General features: G+C 41.2%; 2 protein-coding genes across 2 annotated transcripts; both read left to right on the top strand.

Annotated features, from left to right (window-relative positions):
• Positions 1-8,972: 8,972 nt before the first annotated feature.
• LOC134205675 (28S rRNA (cytosine-C(5))-methyltransferase) lies at positions 8,973-12,231 on the top strand. The gene is made up of 4 exons (XM_062681187.1): positions 8,973-9,144; positions 9,211-9,673; positions 10,410-10,666; positions 10,726-12,231. Exons 2-4 carry the CDS (start codon positions 9,250-9,252, stop codon positions 12,178-12,180), a joined length of 2,136 nt encoding a protein of 711 aa, XP_062537171.1. The 5' UTR covers positions 8,973-9,144; positions 9,211-9,249; the 3' UTR covers positions 12,181-12,231.
• Positions 12,232-14,706: 2,475 nt separating this feature from the next.
• On the top strand, positions 14,707-15,538 carry LOC134209781 (small ribosomal subunit protein uS3-like). Its single transcript, XM_062685815.1, has one exon. It carries the CDS (start codon positions 14,773-14,775, stop codon positions 15,505-15,507), a length of 735 nt encoding a protein of 244 aa, XP_062541799.1. The 5' UTR covers positions 14,707-14,772; the 3' UTR covers positions 15,508-15,538.
• Positions 15,539-15,769: the final 231 nt, after the last annotated feature.

The raw sequence follows: 15,769 nt of genomic DNA on the forward strand, positions 1-15,769 counted from the left end.
TAATGGCCACTCCTCAGGCTCGCCGGTAAATATTGGCAGCTCTTTCGGCACGGCATGGCGAGCAGCATTTTGGCTTCCATTCAGCAATGTCAAGCCTCCTATTGCTGTATGCTCATCCTGGAACGCAGACGGATAAAATCCAAGACCGGTTGAAGGCATATTACTCGTTGACGGGACAAAAGCAGAGACGCGAGCCCGATGATCACCGTGGGCATGAGAAAACGTCGGAGCGCCAGTGAGATTATCAGTTTGTGGTTGTACTGTTGTAGCTTCAGGGTGGTGCTATTTCGTGTGGTAGGTAGTGCAGGGACTTGGTTGGTATACACTGGTGAAGAATGATATACAGGAACAGTATCGCAATGCGGATGATTAAAACGGTGATTTGCGTTTGCTGGCGAGTCTAATAACAACTGGAACCTACGCCTTAAATACCGCAGTTCAATGGCTTCCTGCTGCTCCAAGAATTGAATTCGTAAATCCGAGGGTAGTCTATTAACGAGATCGTTTTCTGCCATCACGTTTCTATCTTCCACAACCTCGGCGAGAGGATAAAGTAAGCCTTGTGAACGGGTGGCACATTGCAATGTAGATGACAGAACGGTGTGCGCTTCATGTGCTTGAGGAAGGGGAGTTGGAGTACGAGAAGGAGGCACTGATGTCGCTCTGTGAGAACGTTCGATGAGCACTTGTGGTGATGGAGCATTTTGAATCATTGAATTTCGGGAACGTGGTGTTGGTGGCATTCGCGGAGACAGCAGTGATGAATGTATAGGTGGCTCATCTGTGATTGCATTATGCGGAGACGATGGTGGTGGCAATTGTGGAGCCGGATGGGTAGATGCTGAACATTCTGGACAGCTCCATGGACGATTGGCCACGTCTTCGTTGACACCGACGCAATTGAAGTGAAACCACTCATCGCACTGGTCGCAGCACACCATCTCGTTGTTATCGGGATGGTTACAGAGTAAGCATGTTTGCAGCAGGCTATCTCGAGGCACCTGATTTTGTCTGGGCATTATGAATCCAACGAAAGTAACAAATTCAACGTTTAATCCACTATAGAATACAATAGGGGGATTCACTTAACGGCGTAGGTTGCTGTGTATCTGTTTATGGAAATGTTTCATAGGCGATTTGAAATATGTCCCTTGTGATTGAGTGTGAAACATTTCTATAATCAGATACGCAGCGACCTACGCCGTTAAGTGTATACCCCTAATGATTTCATTCCTCAATTATAGCTTGTCATCGTGTGTCAACTATCATAAACATTTGGATGTCATTCGCAACAAGTACAGCAGTCAACTTCACTATTAACCCTTAAAAGACTGGGACGACACTTCGACCATACTTTTGGTCATAACTTATGATGCCGTGGGCCGATTTATGGAATTTATATAGTTTTACAAAGGGGAATAGCAGCACTTTCAAATGCCGTTACGAAATTCCGGTTCGTAGTTTTCCGTCCGGAGGAATAACCGGAAATGTAGGGGACACCTCGCATATTTCCATATATCGAAGGTCATATTTTAATTGTAGTCAATAGTATTCTAAAAAAAATAGCTCAAATCGACAATTATATTATCATATGATTGCCAGGAATCGATTTCTGTGAATCAATGGACTTATATTGACAATTACGTCCACTATTCCGGGACCGGAATCACCGGTATGTGGTTCCGGAGGACCAAATCAAAATTTCAGAGAACCATACCATGCGACACATCAAATTACACTGCCGCGACGAGATACGGCCAACGAAAGTATAATCGGACCGTTTTGGACACATGTGACCACTCTGGCACAGGTTCCGGTACGCCACTATCCGGTTCCGGAGGACCAAATCAAAATTCCAGAGAACCATACCATGCGACACATCAAATTACACTGCCGCGACGAGATATGGCCAACGAAAGTGTAATCGGATCGTTTTGGACACATGTGACCACTCTGGCACAGGTTCCGGTACGCCACTATCCGGTTCCGGAGGACCAAATCAAAATTCCAGAGAACCATACCATGCGACACATCAAATTACACTGCCGCGACGAGATACGGCCAACGAAAGTATAATCGGACCGTTTTGGACACATGTGACCACTCTGGCACAGGTTCCGGTACGCCACTATCCGGTTCTGGAGGACCAAATCAAAATTCCAGAGAACCATACCATGCGACACATCAAATTACACTGCCGCGACGAGATACGGCCAACGAAAGTATAATCGGATTGTTTTGGTCACTTGTGACCTCTCTGGCACAGGTTCCGGTACGCCATTATCCGGTTCCGGAGGACCAAATCAAAATTCCAGAGAACCATACCATGCGACACATCAAATTACACTGCCGCGACAAGATATGGCCAACGAAAGTGTAATCCGACCGTTTTGGACACATGTGACCACTCTGGCACAGGTTCCGGTACGCCACTATCCGGTTCCGGAGGACCAAATCAAAATTCCAGAGAACCATACCATGCGACACATCAAATTACACTGCCGCAACGAGATATGGCCAACGAAAGTGTAATCGGACCGTTTTGGTCACATGTGACCTCTCTGGCACAGGTTCCGGTACGCCACTATCCGGTTACCTAAATTCCAAATCAAATTACACTGCCGCGACGAGATACGGCCAACGAAAGTATAATCGGACCGTTTTGGTCACTTGTGACCAAATCAAAATTTCCGGAGGACCAAATCAAAATTTTGGAGAACCATACCATGCGACACATCAAATTACACTGCCGCGACGAGATACGGCCAACGAAAGTATAATCGGATTGTTTTGGTCACTTGTGACCTCTCTGGCACAGGTTCCGGTACGCCACTATCCGGTTCCGGAGGACCAAATCAAAATTCCAGAGAACCATACCATGCGACACATCAAATTACACTGCCGCAACGAGATATGGCCAACGAAAGTGTAATCGGACCGTTTTGGACACATGTGACCACTCTGGCACAGGTTCCGGTACGCCACTATCCGGTTCCGGAGGACCAAATCAAAATTCCAGAGAACCATACCGTGCGACACATCAAATTACACTGCCGCAACGAGATATGGCCAACGAAAGTGTAATCGGACCGTTTTGGACACATGTGACCACTCTGGCACAGGTTCCGGTACGCCACTATCCGGTTCCGGAGGACCAAATCAAAATTCCAGAGAACCATACCATGCGACACATCAAATTACACTGCCGCAACGAGATACGGCCAACGAAAGTATAATCGGACCGTTTTGGTCACTTGTGACCAAATCAAAATTTCCGGAGGACCAAATCAAAATTTTGGAGAACCATACCATGCGACACATCAAATTACACTGCCGCGACGAGATACGGCCAACGAAAGTATAATCGGATTGTTTTGATCACTTGTGACCTCTCTGGCACAGGTTCCGGTACGCCACTATCCGGTTCCGGAGGACCAAATCAAAATTCCAGAGAACCATACCGTGCGACACATCAAATTACACTGCCGCGACGAGATACGGCCAACGAAAGTATAATCGGTTTGTTTTGGTCACTTGTGACCTCTCTGGCACAGGTTCCGGTACGCCACTATCCGGTTCCGGAGGACCAAATCAAAATTCCAGAGAACCATACCGTGCGACACATCAAATTACACTGCCGCGACGAGATACGGCCAACGAAAGTATAATCGGATTGTTTTGGTCACTTGTGACCTCTCTGGCACAGGTTCCGGTACGCCACTATCCGGTTCCGGAGGACCAAATCAAAATTCCAGAGAACCATACCGTGCGACACATCAAATTACACTGCCGCAACGAGATATGGCCAACGAAAGTGTAATCGGACCGTTTTGAACACATGTGGCTACTCTGGCACAGGTTCCGGTACGCCACTATCCGGTTCTGGAGGACCAAATCAAAATTCCAGAGAACCATACCATGCGTCACATCAAATTACACTGCCGCGACGAGATACGGCCAACGAAAGTATAATCGGATTGTTTTGGTCACTTGTGACCTCTCTGGCACAGGTTCCGGTACGCCACTATCCGGTTCCGGAGGACCAAATCAAAATTTCAGAGAACCTTGAATTTAAAAACAACCTGAAAGGAATTTGAACACATCAAATTACACTGCCGCGACGAGATATAGCCAACGAAAGTGTAATCGGACCGTTTTGGACACATGTGACCACTCTGGCACAGGTTCCGGTACGCCACTATCCGGTTCCGGAGGACCAAATCAAAATTCCAGAGAACCATACCATGCGACATATAAAAAAATATTGCCGCGACGAGATATGGCCAACAAAAGTGTAATCGGACCGTTTTGAGCACATGTGACCACTCTGGAACCTGTGCCAGAGTGGTCACATGTGTCCAAAACGGTCCGATTACACTTTCGTTGGCCATATCTCGTCGCGGCAGTGTAATTTGATGTGTCGCATGGTATGGTTCTCAGAAATTTTGATTTGGTCCTCCGGAACCGAATAGTGGCGTACCGGAGCCTGTGCCAGAGAGGTCACATGTGACCAAAACGGTCCGATTATACTTTCGTTGGCCGTATCTCGTCGCGGCAGTGTAATTTGATGTGTCGCATGGTATGGTTCTCTGGAATTTTGATTTGGTCCTCCGGAACCGGATAGTGGCGTACCGGATCCTGTGCCGGAGAGGTCACAAGTGACCAAAACGGTCCGATTATACTTTCGTTGGCCGTATCTCGTCGCGGCAGTGTAATTTGATGTATCGTATGGTATGGTTCTTTGGAATTTTGATTTGGTCCTCCGGAACCGGATAGTGGCGTACCGGATCCTGTGCCAGAGAGGTCACATGTGACCAAAACGGTCCGATTACACTTTCGTTGGCCATATCTCGTCGCGGCAGTGTAATTTGATGTGTCGCATGGTATGGTTCTCTGAAATTTTGATTTGGTCCTCCGGAACCGGATAGTGGCGTACCGGACCCGGATAAAAATGTACTATTGGTGCAATAGTGAAAACAATTGAATTACCATACAATGTACGGTATACAATAGGATATATTGTTTATTGATGGTTACACAGATTGTATCCACACTGAGGATACAATACATCAACATATTTCTCTAATGTAACAATACTTGCAATTGTTTTTGAAACATTTTCGTACATAAGATTCATACATTGATAACTTTTGAAACGATTCTTTACATTGCATATAAACTATATAACAATACTTGCCTCAAAGCGCCAAATATGTATTTTTTCCCTTTAAATTGCATTGTTGAACAGTAAAGCTGTCACAACTGAGAAATCAAAAATCGTATTGTTTTACTATACAAATACAATACAATCCAATGTATTTTGAACAGTTTTGATCGGATATTTCAACAATATATTAACCATACACTCTATTGTGTGACGAAAAAAATGTATGGAAAAATATCAGATTTTGTATTGTTACGATACTTAACAACCCGTACATTCTATTGCGAAAACGTCATTTACATTTGAGTGAATGGTTCATAACAATGCATTCTAATGTATGTCTATGGGTTCATTTACAATATAATCTATTGCCAATTTAATGTTATTAATAGTAGTGTTACAATAAATTGTATTGTTATTCTACTGTATTTTTTATTCGGGGAGCCTGTGCCAGAGTGGTCACATGTGACCAAAACGGTCCGATTACACTTTCGTTGGCCGTATCTCGTCGTGGCAGTGTAATTTGATGTGTCGCATGGTATGGTTCTCTGAAATTTTGATTTGGTCCTCCGGAACCACATACCGGTGATTCCGGTCCCGGAATAGTGGTCGTAGTTGTCAATATAAGTCTATTGATTTACAGATATCGATTCCTGGCAATCATATATTAATATAATTGTCGATTTGAGCTATTTTTATTAGAATACTATTGACTACAATTAAAATTTGACCTTCGATACATGGAAATATGCGAGGTGTCCCCTACATTTCCGGTTATTCCTCCGGACGGGAATCTATGAACCGGAATTTCGTAACGGCATTTGAAAGTGCTGCTATTCCCCTTTGTAAAACTATATAAATTCCGAAAATCGGCCCACGGCGTCATGAGCTATGACCAAAAGTATGGTCAAAGTGTCGTCCCAGTCTTTTAAGGGTTAAGGCTGTGAACCATTCCACCGATTCGTTTAACTTTTAGTTAAAATTTGACACTTCGATGGTTATTTTCCCATCGTGGTTAAAATTTTACTCCGAAGCCGACCCATTTGAGTTTTGACAGATTGATAGTTATTTATTCTAAACGAAATGGATTTGGCGCCAATTTTCTCGCGAACAAAGTTTAACTATCGAGCTGTCAAATCTAACCATGCTCCGAAGCAGGGTTATTTTTAACCACGGCGAAATAACCATCGAACTGTCAAATTTTAACTAAAAGTTAAACGAATCGGTGGAATGGTTCACAGCCTAAGGCAAAGAGACAATGTAGGTGCCGTGTATCAGCTAGGGTGTACGCAACGCCAACAAAAAAAAAGTTTGTTAGAAAAAGGTATAAAACCTCATCGTTCAACGGTATTTTTGAAACGTAATTTTTAGCAGTGGGTCTTCTGACTGCTTCTGACCAGCGATGCCAGATCTACGGAAATTTCCGTAGATCTACGGAATTGAATGCTTTCTACGGATCTACGGATCCGTAGATAAAAACTACGGAAATTTGAAAATTTCTGCGGAAATCTACGGATTTTTTTATTAGCACACTTTTAGTTTCAATTGATGTGGTTTCACATTTAGTTTAAGTTGAGTGAACAATATGTGTAAGTTCCTGATATACGGGTTTCAATCTAGAGGGAAAGACCGTTACAAATATTTATTGAAAATTATGTCCTATTGGTCTCCGAATGGTCAATGGGACTAATGGGAGATAATAATAATTATTTTAAATTGAAAAGACTTCAAAAACTTCTTTACTGCCGTGAATCGCGTTGAAAATGATTCTTGTGTATGATCCATGAAGCCTGTTGCAAATAACCAATTCATTCAGTGAAGTCGAACATCCTATTTAAATTCTTGAATAACACTCTTACTCTTGTGTTCTAATCCTGAAGTTAAGTTTGAACCACCGTGTGTGCAATCTTTGTGGAATTTAGGATTCACCCTCCACCAGGTGTAAAGCCGACTACCCAACATTTGGTCCTTTGAACCGTATAGTTTTCCAATAATCTGGCTCGAAGGACCATTATATTGAATTACCGGCCCTCTCAATACAGAGAGAGATAATTAGAGTGCGCTGCCATACCCGTAATTAATTTCAAGGATCAAGCAAACCCAGTCGTCTAGTTTCTTGGCTGTAAAATTCATAACACAGCTCAAACATTTATTAAACATTTTATCACATATACATCATTGCCTAAAAAAAATATACTGTCTGAGTTCAACTGGGACACAATGGTGCACGCGACCCACTAAACTGAATATTTTCCCTCAAATTTGTTTGGTTACGCTAAAACTATTCTTAAAAATGTTTTTTCGCCAATTTTCATGAATTCTGGAGAAAATCCCGAAAAAATTCTAGAAGTCTAGGATTTTTTTAGGACATTCCATTTGACATTTCAATGTAAATTCCTTCGAAAAACTCTTCATGGATTCATCCGGAAGTTCCCCTGGTTCTCCTGCGGTAATTCCCTCAGCAATTCTCTCAGAAATTTCTTTACGAATACTTTTCGAAAATCCACTCAAGTTCTCCCTCGGAAAATCCTTCAATAATTCATTTTTAATAATTCATTTTTTTTGAATTCTTCCAAAAATATTTTCGGGGGCTCCTCGAGAAGCTCCAAATGATTTAAAAAAAATCCGCCACTAATTCCATGGCATATTCTTCCAGGAATACCTTCGAAAAAGTTCTTGTAAATTTCTCCAGAAGTTTCTTCGAAAGTTTCTACGGGAAATCCTCTGAAAATTCTTCTTGAGACTTTTGAATGTTGAACATTCTCTAACAAAACTTTGGAAATTCCTTTTGTAATTCGTTCGGATACTCCTAGAACTTCGTCCTAGAATGAACTACTGGATAAATTTCAGAATAAATGGAATTTTTTGTGTAGCGATTTCAATAATAAATAAAATTCAATAAAAATAAAATAATTTCTGAATTAATTCCAGTAAAAATTTCTGAAAATATTACTAAAGGATTTTTTGGAGGAATTCTCTTAATAATCCTTATGATACTTTCTGATTAAATTTCCGGAAGAATTCTTTACGGAACCTACTAAGGTTGTCCTTTAAAAAATCCCAAAGGAATTTGTGGGATGTTAGTGGAATTCTAAAGCAACTACTTTAAAAGTTAAGAAAATTATTTTGAGCTTTTTAGTGAAATGTCTTCACTTGTCATAAGACGAGTTTGTACCTTCCCATTTAATTCCACCACCATTCTAGTGGATTCATTCTGTAAAATGAAGGTTTGCCTGAATAATGTTTTGGATGACTTTCCTGTAGGTTTTCCCATAGAATTGTTTAAAGTATTTACAGAAAAATGTCTAGAAGACTTTCCAAAGAATTTCTGGATAATTTTTCAAATAACACCAGGATGATTCCTTCAAGATTTTTTTTCGAGGAATTTCTGGAGGAACTCCTGGATTTAATAGAAGTTTGGTAATGGATGGATTGTAATCTCGACATTACCGACATTACCACAACTATAGCATCGCCATCGCTACAGCTCAATAAATGTTTTGAAAAATAGAAAGTCCATAATATTAATTATGTTAAATAAAATGTGAAACGGTGCTCTATTTCTTTTTAGTTTTTCATGAAAGTTAGGATATAACAAAACCAGTAACTATAAATTTTGATGGTTAGTGGTTTTGTTGTTATCTAATTTCTATGCAGAAAAGATGGAGATCAGTCGTGTAATTTTCTGTATACTGTATATAGAGGAGCGCCGAAAAAGGGGCAGCCATAATTTTTGAGCGAATCTACGGAATTGATGTTGAAGCAATCTGGCATCGCTGCTTCTGACTGACAGTTCTATTTTTTTATTTTTATTTTGGAGCGATTTCCTTTCGCGTGCGTTACTTTTCATAGATTTTTAGATCGGAAAAATTGTGGAACTTTCTGTATTTTTGCCTAAAAATTGTTCAGAAAATTACATTCCCCATTAAAAAATATTCTACTGATAAATACCAAGTGACTTTCAGTGAAATAGAACTGTGGTAAGTAGAATATTGTTCATGTTTCATTTCCCGAACTATCACGTGCCTTGCCTCTGTTTGTCTCAGCGTCTCGTTAGTTCTGCACGTTTCCCCCAAACCTTACAAATGGCTGTGGACACTGAAAAAGATTCCCAGCAGGATCAACCACGACGTCACAAGATTCCAGTTCCATCCAATTACCGAACGGCATCGAAGATACTACGTCGAGTGGTCGAGGAAAGATGCAACGTGAAAACTCTGATCCTGGAGGAGAAGCACATCCGCAAAGGAAAGGGTCTGGCCATTATGGACTTGATCTTGGTCAATCTGAAACAAATCGACGAGTTGTTGAAACGGACGAATCTGCTTACAAAGGAACCTCGTTTGAATCCGTGGTTGGCAAAAGTACTGATAGCGGAATTGATTTTCGGTCGTGGAGAGTTGAATGGGGATTCGCTTCCGGTACAATGTATCAAGCGCTACAAGGAGGAACTGCAAGCGACACTTGGCGAATTGGATGTGGCACCGACTAAACAGCTAGATTTTAAAGGTAATTGTTGCGTTTCGATTGACCTAAGGGGAGTCTTTTCTCTTTCGCTTCCAGGCAACGATGGGAAAGAAAAATAAAAGCAAATCGGCATTGAACTCTTCGCTGGTCGCAGGCGAATCGAACTCTGCCGAAACTAAACCGCGGAAAATCAAGCAGGATTTGGGTGTACCTGAAAAGAAGCCCGTAGAGCCGGCGTTGAATGCTCCAAGTGGTGGCGATCCTTACGAAGTGCCATTCTATTCTAAGCAAGCTGCATTTGCCCTGCTTTGGTTGCTGGTTTACAGCTTCGGAATGTTTACACTTCCGTTCGCTGCGTTCTACGGAACGAGGCACATTTTGACGCACAACTTCCACATCGAAGGATTTGCCAACACATGTGGATCGGTTCTGGCTGCTGTGCTGATGGTTAACATAATTATCGTGCTGTATGCGTTGAAGGGATTCCAGGAGGCGGAAGAGGATGACAAGGAAAACAAGCGAAATGAAGTGACTCCAGCTGCGGCGGCAAAAGCCAAAGTTGAACCGAAGAAGATGAAATAATTTACAAGCTTTATTTACAGCTGCGGATGTTTTTTTAGTATTATTAACAAGTGTAGTGGTAGTTTTTCCTTGTGTGAATAAAGTAAGAGATAAGACTTCCCATTTATACCATCAACAAGCGTACTCGTCATTACTGCATTTACTATTAACTATGTCGTTTTATTAAGTTTCGCAATGACCATAAATTATCTTTCAGAACCTCGTTATATTCGTATTAACACTAGCGTATTGGCCCAACCCGGTGCCATTCGATTACTGCAGGAGGAAGGCTGGATGTTGGTGGAGGAAGAGTTTGAAAAGTATGCCGATTTTTTGGAACGAGTCAAAAATCTGGGAGACTCGGAGTTCATCGTCGATTTTCACTTCAAGGAAGTGTTGGTGTTTCCCAACAGCGCCAAGAACTATTGGGCGCGAGCCACAGAGCTGAAGCAGAAATTTGTTTTGCAAAACAAGGTGAGTTTTTAGCAAGTTTTGTGTTGAATATAACATTAAAAGTGCATCTTGCATTCAAGGCTTGCATCATTCCAACTTATCTGCTGAACCCTCCGAAGAAGAGTGTAGTGCTGGACATGTGTGCTGCTCCGGGTTTGAAAACCACTCACTTGGCAAACTTGATGAAGAACAAGGGTCGTATTTACGCTGTCGAGCGAGACGCGAATCGCTACAAACTGCTTTGCGATTATTCAGCCGATTTCGGCGTCATAAAGACAATCAACGACGACTGCATGCTGGTGGGTGATGAACAGGCGCCTGGGGTTGAGTACATTCTGTTGGATCCCAGCTGTTCCGGGTCCGGCATGGTGAGTCGTCTGAAGTTAAACGAAGAGTACGACAAGCAACGGCTGTACAGGTTAGGTGGTCTGCAGTACAAACTACTTTGCCACGCAATGAATGCATTCCCATCGGTGAAGCGTATTGTCTATTCAACATGTTCCATTTTCCCAGAGGAAAATGAAGACATTGTACAGGGAGCTCTGAAGCATAACGGCCATTTCAAGCTGACGGATGCCAAAGAACAACTTGGCAAGGAATGGCACAATTTCGGCTCGCCGGACTACCCTGGGATCGGAGAGAAGTGTTTGTATGCTAGATCGGAGACTGACCTTACCATTGGCATGTTTGTGGCCGTTTTCGAGCGATGCAATGAAGATGAGTACAATGAGGTGTACTTAGCTCACGAGAAGCAAAAGGAAAGTTATGAAAAGCTCTCTAAAATGGGACAAGGCATGGACTTTGGCCGTGGAAAAAAGGGGAAAGGAAAGAAAAAGACACAGCCTCACGAAGAAGAGTTTTTGGAGCAAACAGACGTAATAAATGACACAACTCTAGAGCTCGATCAGTTGCTAGCTGATCACAATGACGATTTTCCCAATAAGAAGGCTAGGGACAACGGTCTGGAAGAAGCAAGCAAAACAGTTGAGCACGCACATGTAGAAACAGATTCGACTGGCATCATCACTGAAAAGAAAAATAAGTCAAAGGAAGCAGTAAAAGACAACACAAACGAACCAGACGCAGAGGTAAAGAAAACAAAGAAGAAAAAGAAGAAGACACAGCCAGATGGAGAAGAAGAATCTCTGGAGCTAACAGACGTGGCAAACAACGTATCTTCAAAGCTCGATCAGCTGCCTGCCGATCACTATGACGTTCATCTGAAAAAGAAAAAGAAGACTAGGGACAATTATCTCGACGAAGTAAACACAACAGTAGAGCAAGCAGCTGTAGAAACCGATTCGATTGACATCAGCACTAAGAAGAAAAAGAAGTCGAAAAAAGCAGCAGCAGATGAAGAATCCGGGACAAACGAACCAGACGTAAAGCCTAAGAAAACAAAGAAGAAGAAACGCAAGCATGACACTGAACAGGAAGTAGATGAAGAGTCACTACAACATAGTGAGCCAGATACTGATGAAGCCCCAAAGAAGAAAAAGAAAAAGAAGAAGATGGATCAATGTGAAAATGAGTAGAGTAAAATATTAATAAAAGTTAGAGCAGATTCTTCCATACAAAACTAAAAACTCTGATGAATTGAAGTATCATCAAATATTGTTTATATTTATCAGGAGATAAATTACCGTAAGAAAGGTGTTTATACAATTGATCCCGTGGTGAATTTCAAATTCACCACATGTTTTTCTACTCCCGGTTCCAAAAGCCCAAATCTAGAACAATTATGTTCGTACACAGTTCTGAGAATTAAGTCGATTACTCAGCATAAGTGAATAAATGATCTGCCATTGAAAACTATTGTACTCGTACTATTGAAAAAATTCGGCAAAAAGCACGTGGTTTCCAAGATGGCCGATTTGTGGCTTTGTTGTATAATCACCGTAAGACGATTTTAATGATGGGCTGGTATTTTGGTATTGGAGTTGTATGACAAACTGCGGAACAAGGATGTTAACGATCATTCAGTAATTTGCGTTCGATCATTTAGTAGTTTGTCAATAACACATTCCAGAAGCTGAATTTCAAAATATGTTGTATGGTGGACTTCTAGTGTGAAGGTTTTTCTACAACTCTGCCCAATGGTTCGTTGTTTGAATTCCACTAGCAACGGAGTTATAGCTAAAGTTTCAGTAACTTAGACTAAATGATAACAGAATTCCAATTATTTAGTTTAAGTTACTGCAACTAGCGCTCAACGAAGGATAAAGTACAAAGTAGAAATGTTGAATAAGGCAGGCGTTTATAAGATAAGTTGTTCCCAATGTGAAAAAATCTATGTAGGCCAAACAAAAAGATCATTAGATATAAGGTTCAAGGAACATATGGCGGAAGTGAGTAAGGCGAAAAGAGAAAACGATAAGGGATTACATTACGAATTTAGATCTAAGGTAGCAGAGCATGTGTATAAGGAAAATCACCCAATTACGGCATCAAATATTAAAATCTTAAGAAATATCTCTTCCCCATGGAAACTCGATGTAGCTGAGAGTTTGGAAATCCACCGACAGGTACAAACAGCGCTGTTGAATAAGGATCAGGGAAATGGCAGCTCTTGGCTCTTCAAGTTTCTACCTAAACAATAAAGTAATTTACTGTATACTGCCTATAACCGCATATCAGTCCCATATGAAAAAATAGCAAATCGAGAAAACGATCATTCAAAATATAATCAATATTTTCTTCAGCGTTGCTTGATTGAAATGCTTTTCCAACATTTTTCACGCCAGTGTGATGTAAAAATATGCATCTATTACTATGCTTTGCTTTATTAAAATGATTTTAGCTTATTTTTACAAAAATAATCCATGGGATAAGATATACGGTTACTTTGCCTGTTGGAAGGGAAAGTAATCGGATATCCTGTCCCACTACGTTGAATTCTGTAGGAAGTTACATCAATAATTAAGTGAATCGACAGAGCAAGCCAACCGTCCTCTGGAGATTAGTATATCCACAAAAGATAATGTAACATTGTCCCAACGTGTTTGCATAGACTTATGGTAGATCAAGTGTTTAGTAATCTTTTGGTGATTAATATCCAATGGGTTTACACTCTGTTCAATCTTAATTTGGTATGACCGGGCCTTAAACATCATCCGCTGGCCGAGATAAGAGTTCTAAGAATATTTGTCATAATAAAAACAAGAAAATATAATCTTCCTGAACCAGAGCCAGTTAAAATTCATGTTCATGGGACATATTGTAAGGTTACTTTCATAATGGGACTCAAATGCGGTTACTTTCAAGATGGGACAAATCAACTTGTATTTTTTTTAATTTTTAGAACAAATACACAGTTTTATTTAAAAGCACACAAATATAAACCAAAATATAACCATTAGTCAACAAACCTAAAAAATGATGAAAAGTCATATGGGACAGTTATGCGATTACAGGCAGTTATCAGGAACTTTCTTCTGTGGAGGAAAACAAATAACTAAGTCTTCGGTTAGTTCTGAGTAAACGACGCATCAGCTGTTTATTGGCTACTCTTTTATAGGAGGTAACAGATTACATTGTAATGTTCATTTGAAAGTTCATTATGCCCACTCATTCGAAATGTGGGGTTTTATCGGTTGGTCGAATACGGCTAGCGACCTACAATAACGAATTTTAATTATTTCGAAAGAATAAGAAAACCCCTGATTAATCCACCTAGCGGTGACACATCAAACATTACATATAATATATATATATATATATATATATATATATATATATATATATATATATATATATATATATATATATACAGGGTGTCGACTACCTGGAAAAACATGGAAAGTCAGGGAATTTGATTCTGGACCTGGAATGTCAGGGAAAGTCAGGGAATTTAGATTGAGGTCAGGGAAAAAAGTACCAAAATCCAATATTGAAAATGTATATTCAAAAAATGTATTTCTATCTGTACTGGAAACTGCAGCGAATTTGTCATATATCCTCAATAATCATTAAGAAAATTAATTATTAAAAGGTTCTTTTGGAATGTTTTTATGTTTTTTTTATGTCGTCTTTTGACAAACTTCATGTATTATTTTTGAAGGACCTTCTATTCCATATCTTTCTTTTCTGCTTCTACCACGTTTTGCTAAAGTTGTGGTCTGTTCAAAATGTACAACTCAGTGTCGAAAAAACGCCGGTTCGTTGCCAATGGCATGTTCCGCGCTGAACTGAACGAGTTCCTGACTCGTGAACTGGCCGAAGATGGCTACTCCGGCGTGGAGGTACGCGTAACTCCGACCCGTACCGAAATCATCATCAAGGCCACCCGCACCCAGAACGTGCTGGGAGAGAAGGGACGTCGCATCCGTGAGCTGACCGCTGTGGTCCAGAAGAGATTCGGATTCGCCCCGGGGACGGTCGAGCTGTACGCCGAGAAGGTCGCCACCCGTGGTCTGTACGCCATCGCCCAGGCTGAATCCCTCCGTTACAAGCTGATTGGAGGGTTGGCCGTCCTCCGTCGTACCTGCTACGGTGTGCTCCGTTTCATCATGGAATCGGGCGCCAAGGGTTGCGAAGTGGTCGTATCCGGCAAACTGCGTGGTCAGCGTGCCAAATCGATGAAGTTCGTCGACGGTCTGATGATCCACTCCGGAGATCCGTGCAACGAGTACGTCGATACGGCCACCCGTCACGTTCTGCTGCGTCAGGGAGTGCTCGGTATCAAGGTCAAGATCATGTTGCCATGGGATCCAAATGGCAAGATCGGACCGAAGAAGCCCCTGCCGGACAATGTGTCTGTGGTGGAGCCCAAGGACGAAATCATGTACAGCACACCACGCAGCGAACCCAAGAACAAGCCAACGCTGGAACTTGCTGAAGTCGTGGAGCCGGTGGCTAGCTAAGCTGTTAATTGTAACATTTACAATGTGAAGGATGAAAATATATTTTATATATTATAAACAATTTTTGAATAATTTTTTTAATAGTTCTAGATATTATCCAAAATATATATTTTCTTTCTGTTGAATAAAAGCATTCATCCACAACAACTGAATTTACTTGTCATAAGACGAGTATGTACAATCCCATTTAATTCCACCACATAATTGTACCTTGACAGATACGTATTTCGACCTCAACAGTAAGGTCGTCTTCAGTGTCTCG

Source organism: Armigeres subalbatus, chromosome 1, assembly GCF_024139115.2.
Source record: "Armigeres subalbatus isolate Guangzhou_Male chromosome 1, GZ_Asu_2, whole genome shotgun sequence".
Classification (NCBI taxonomy): domain Eukaryota; kingdom Metazoa; phylum Arthropoda; class Insecta; order Diptera; family Culicidae; genus Armigeres; species Armigeres subalbatus.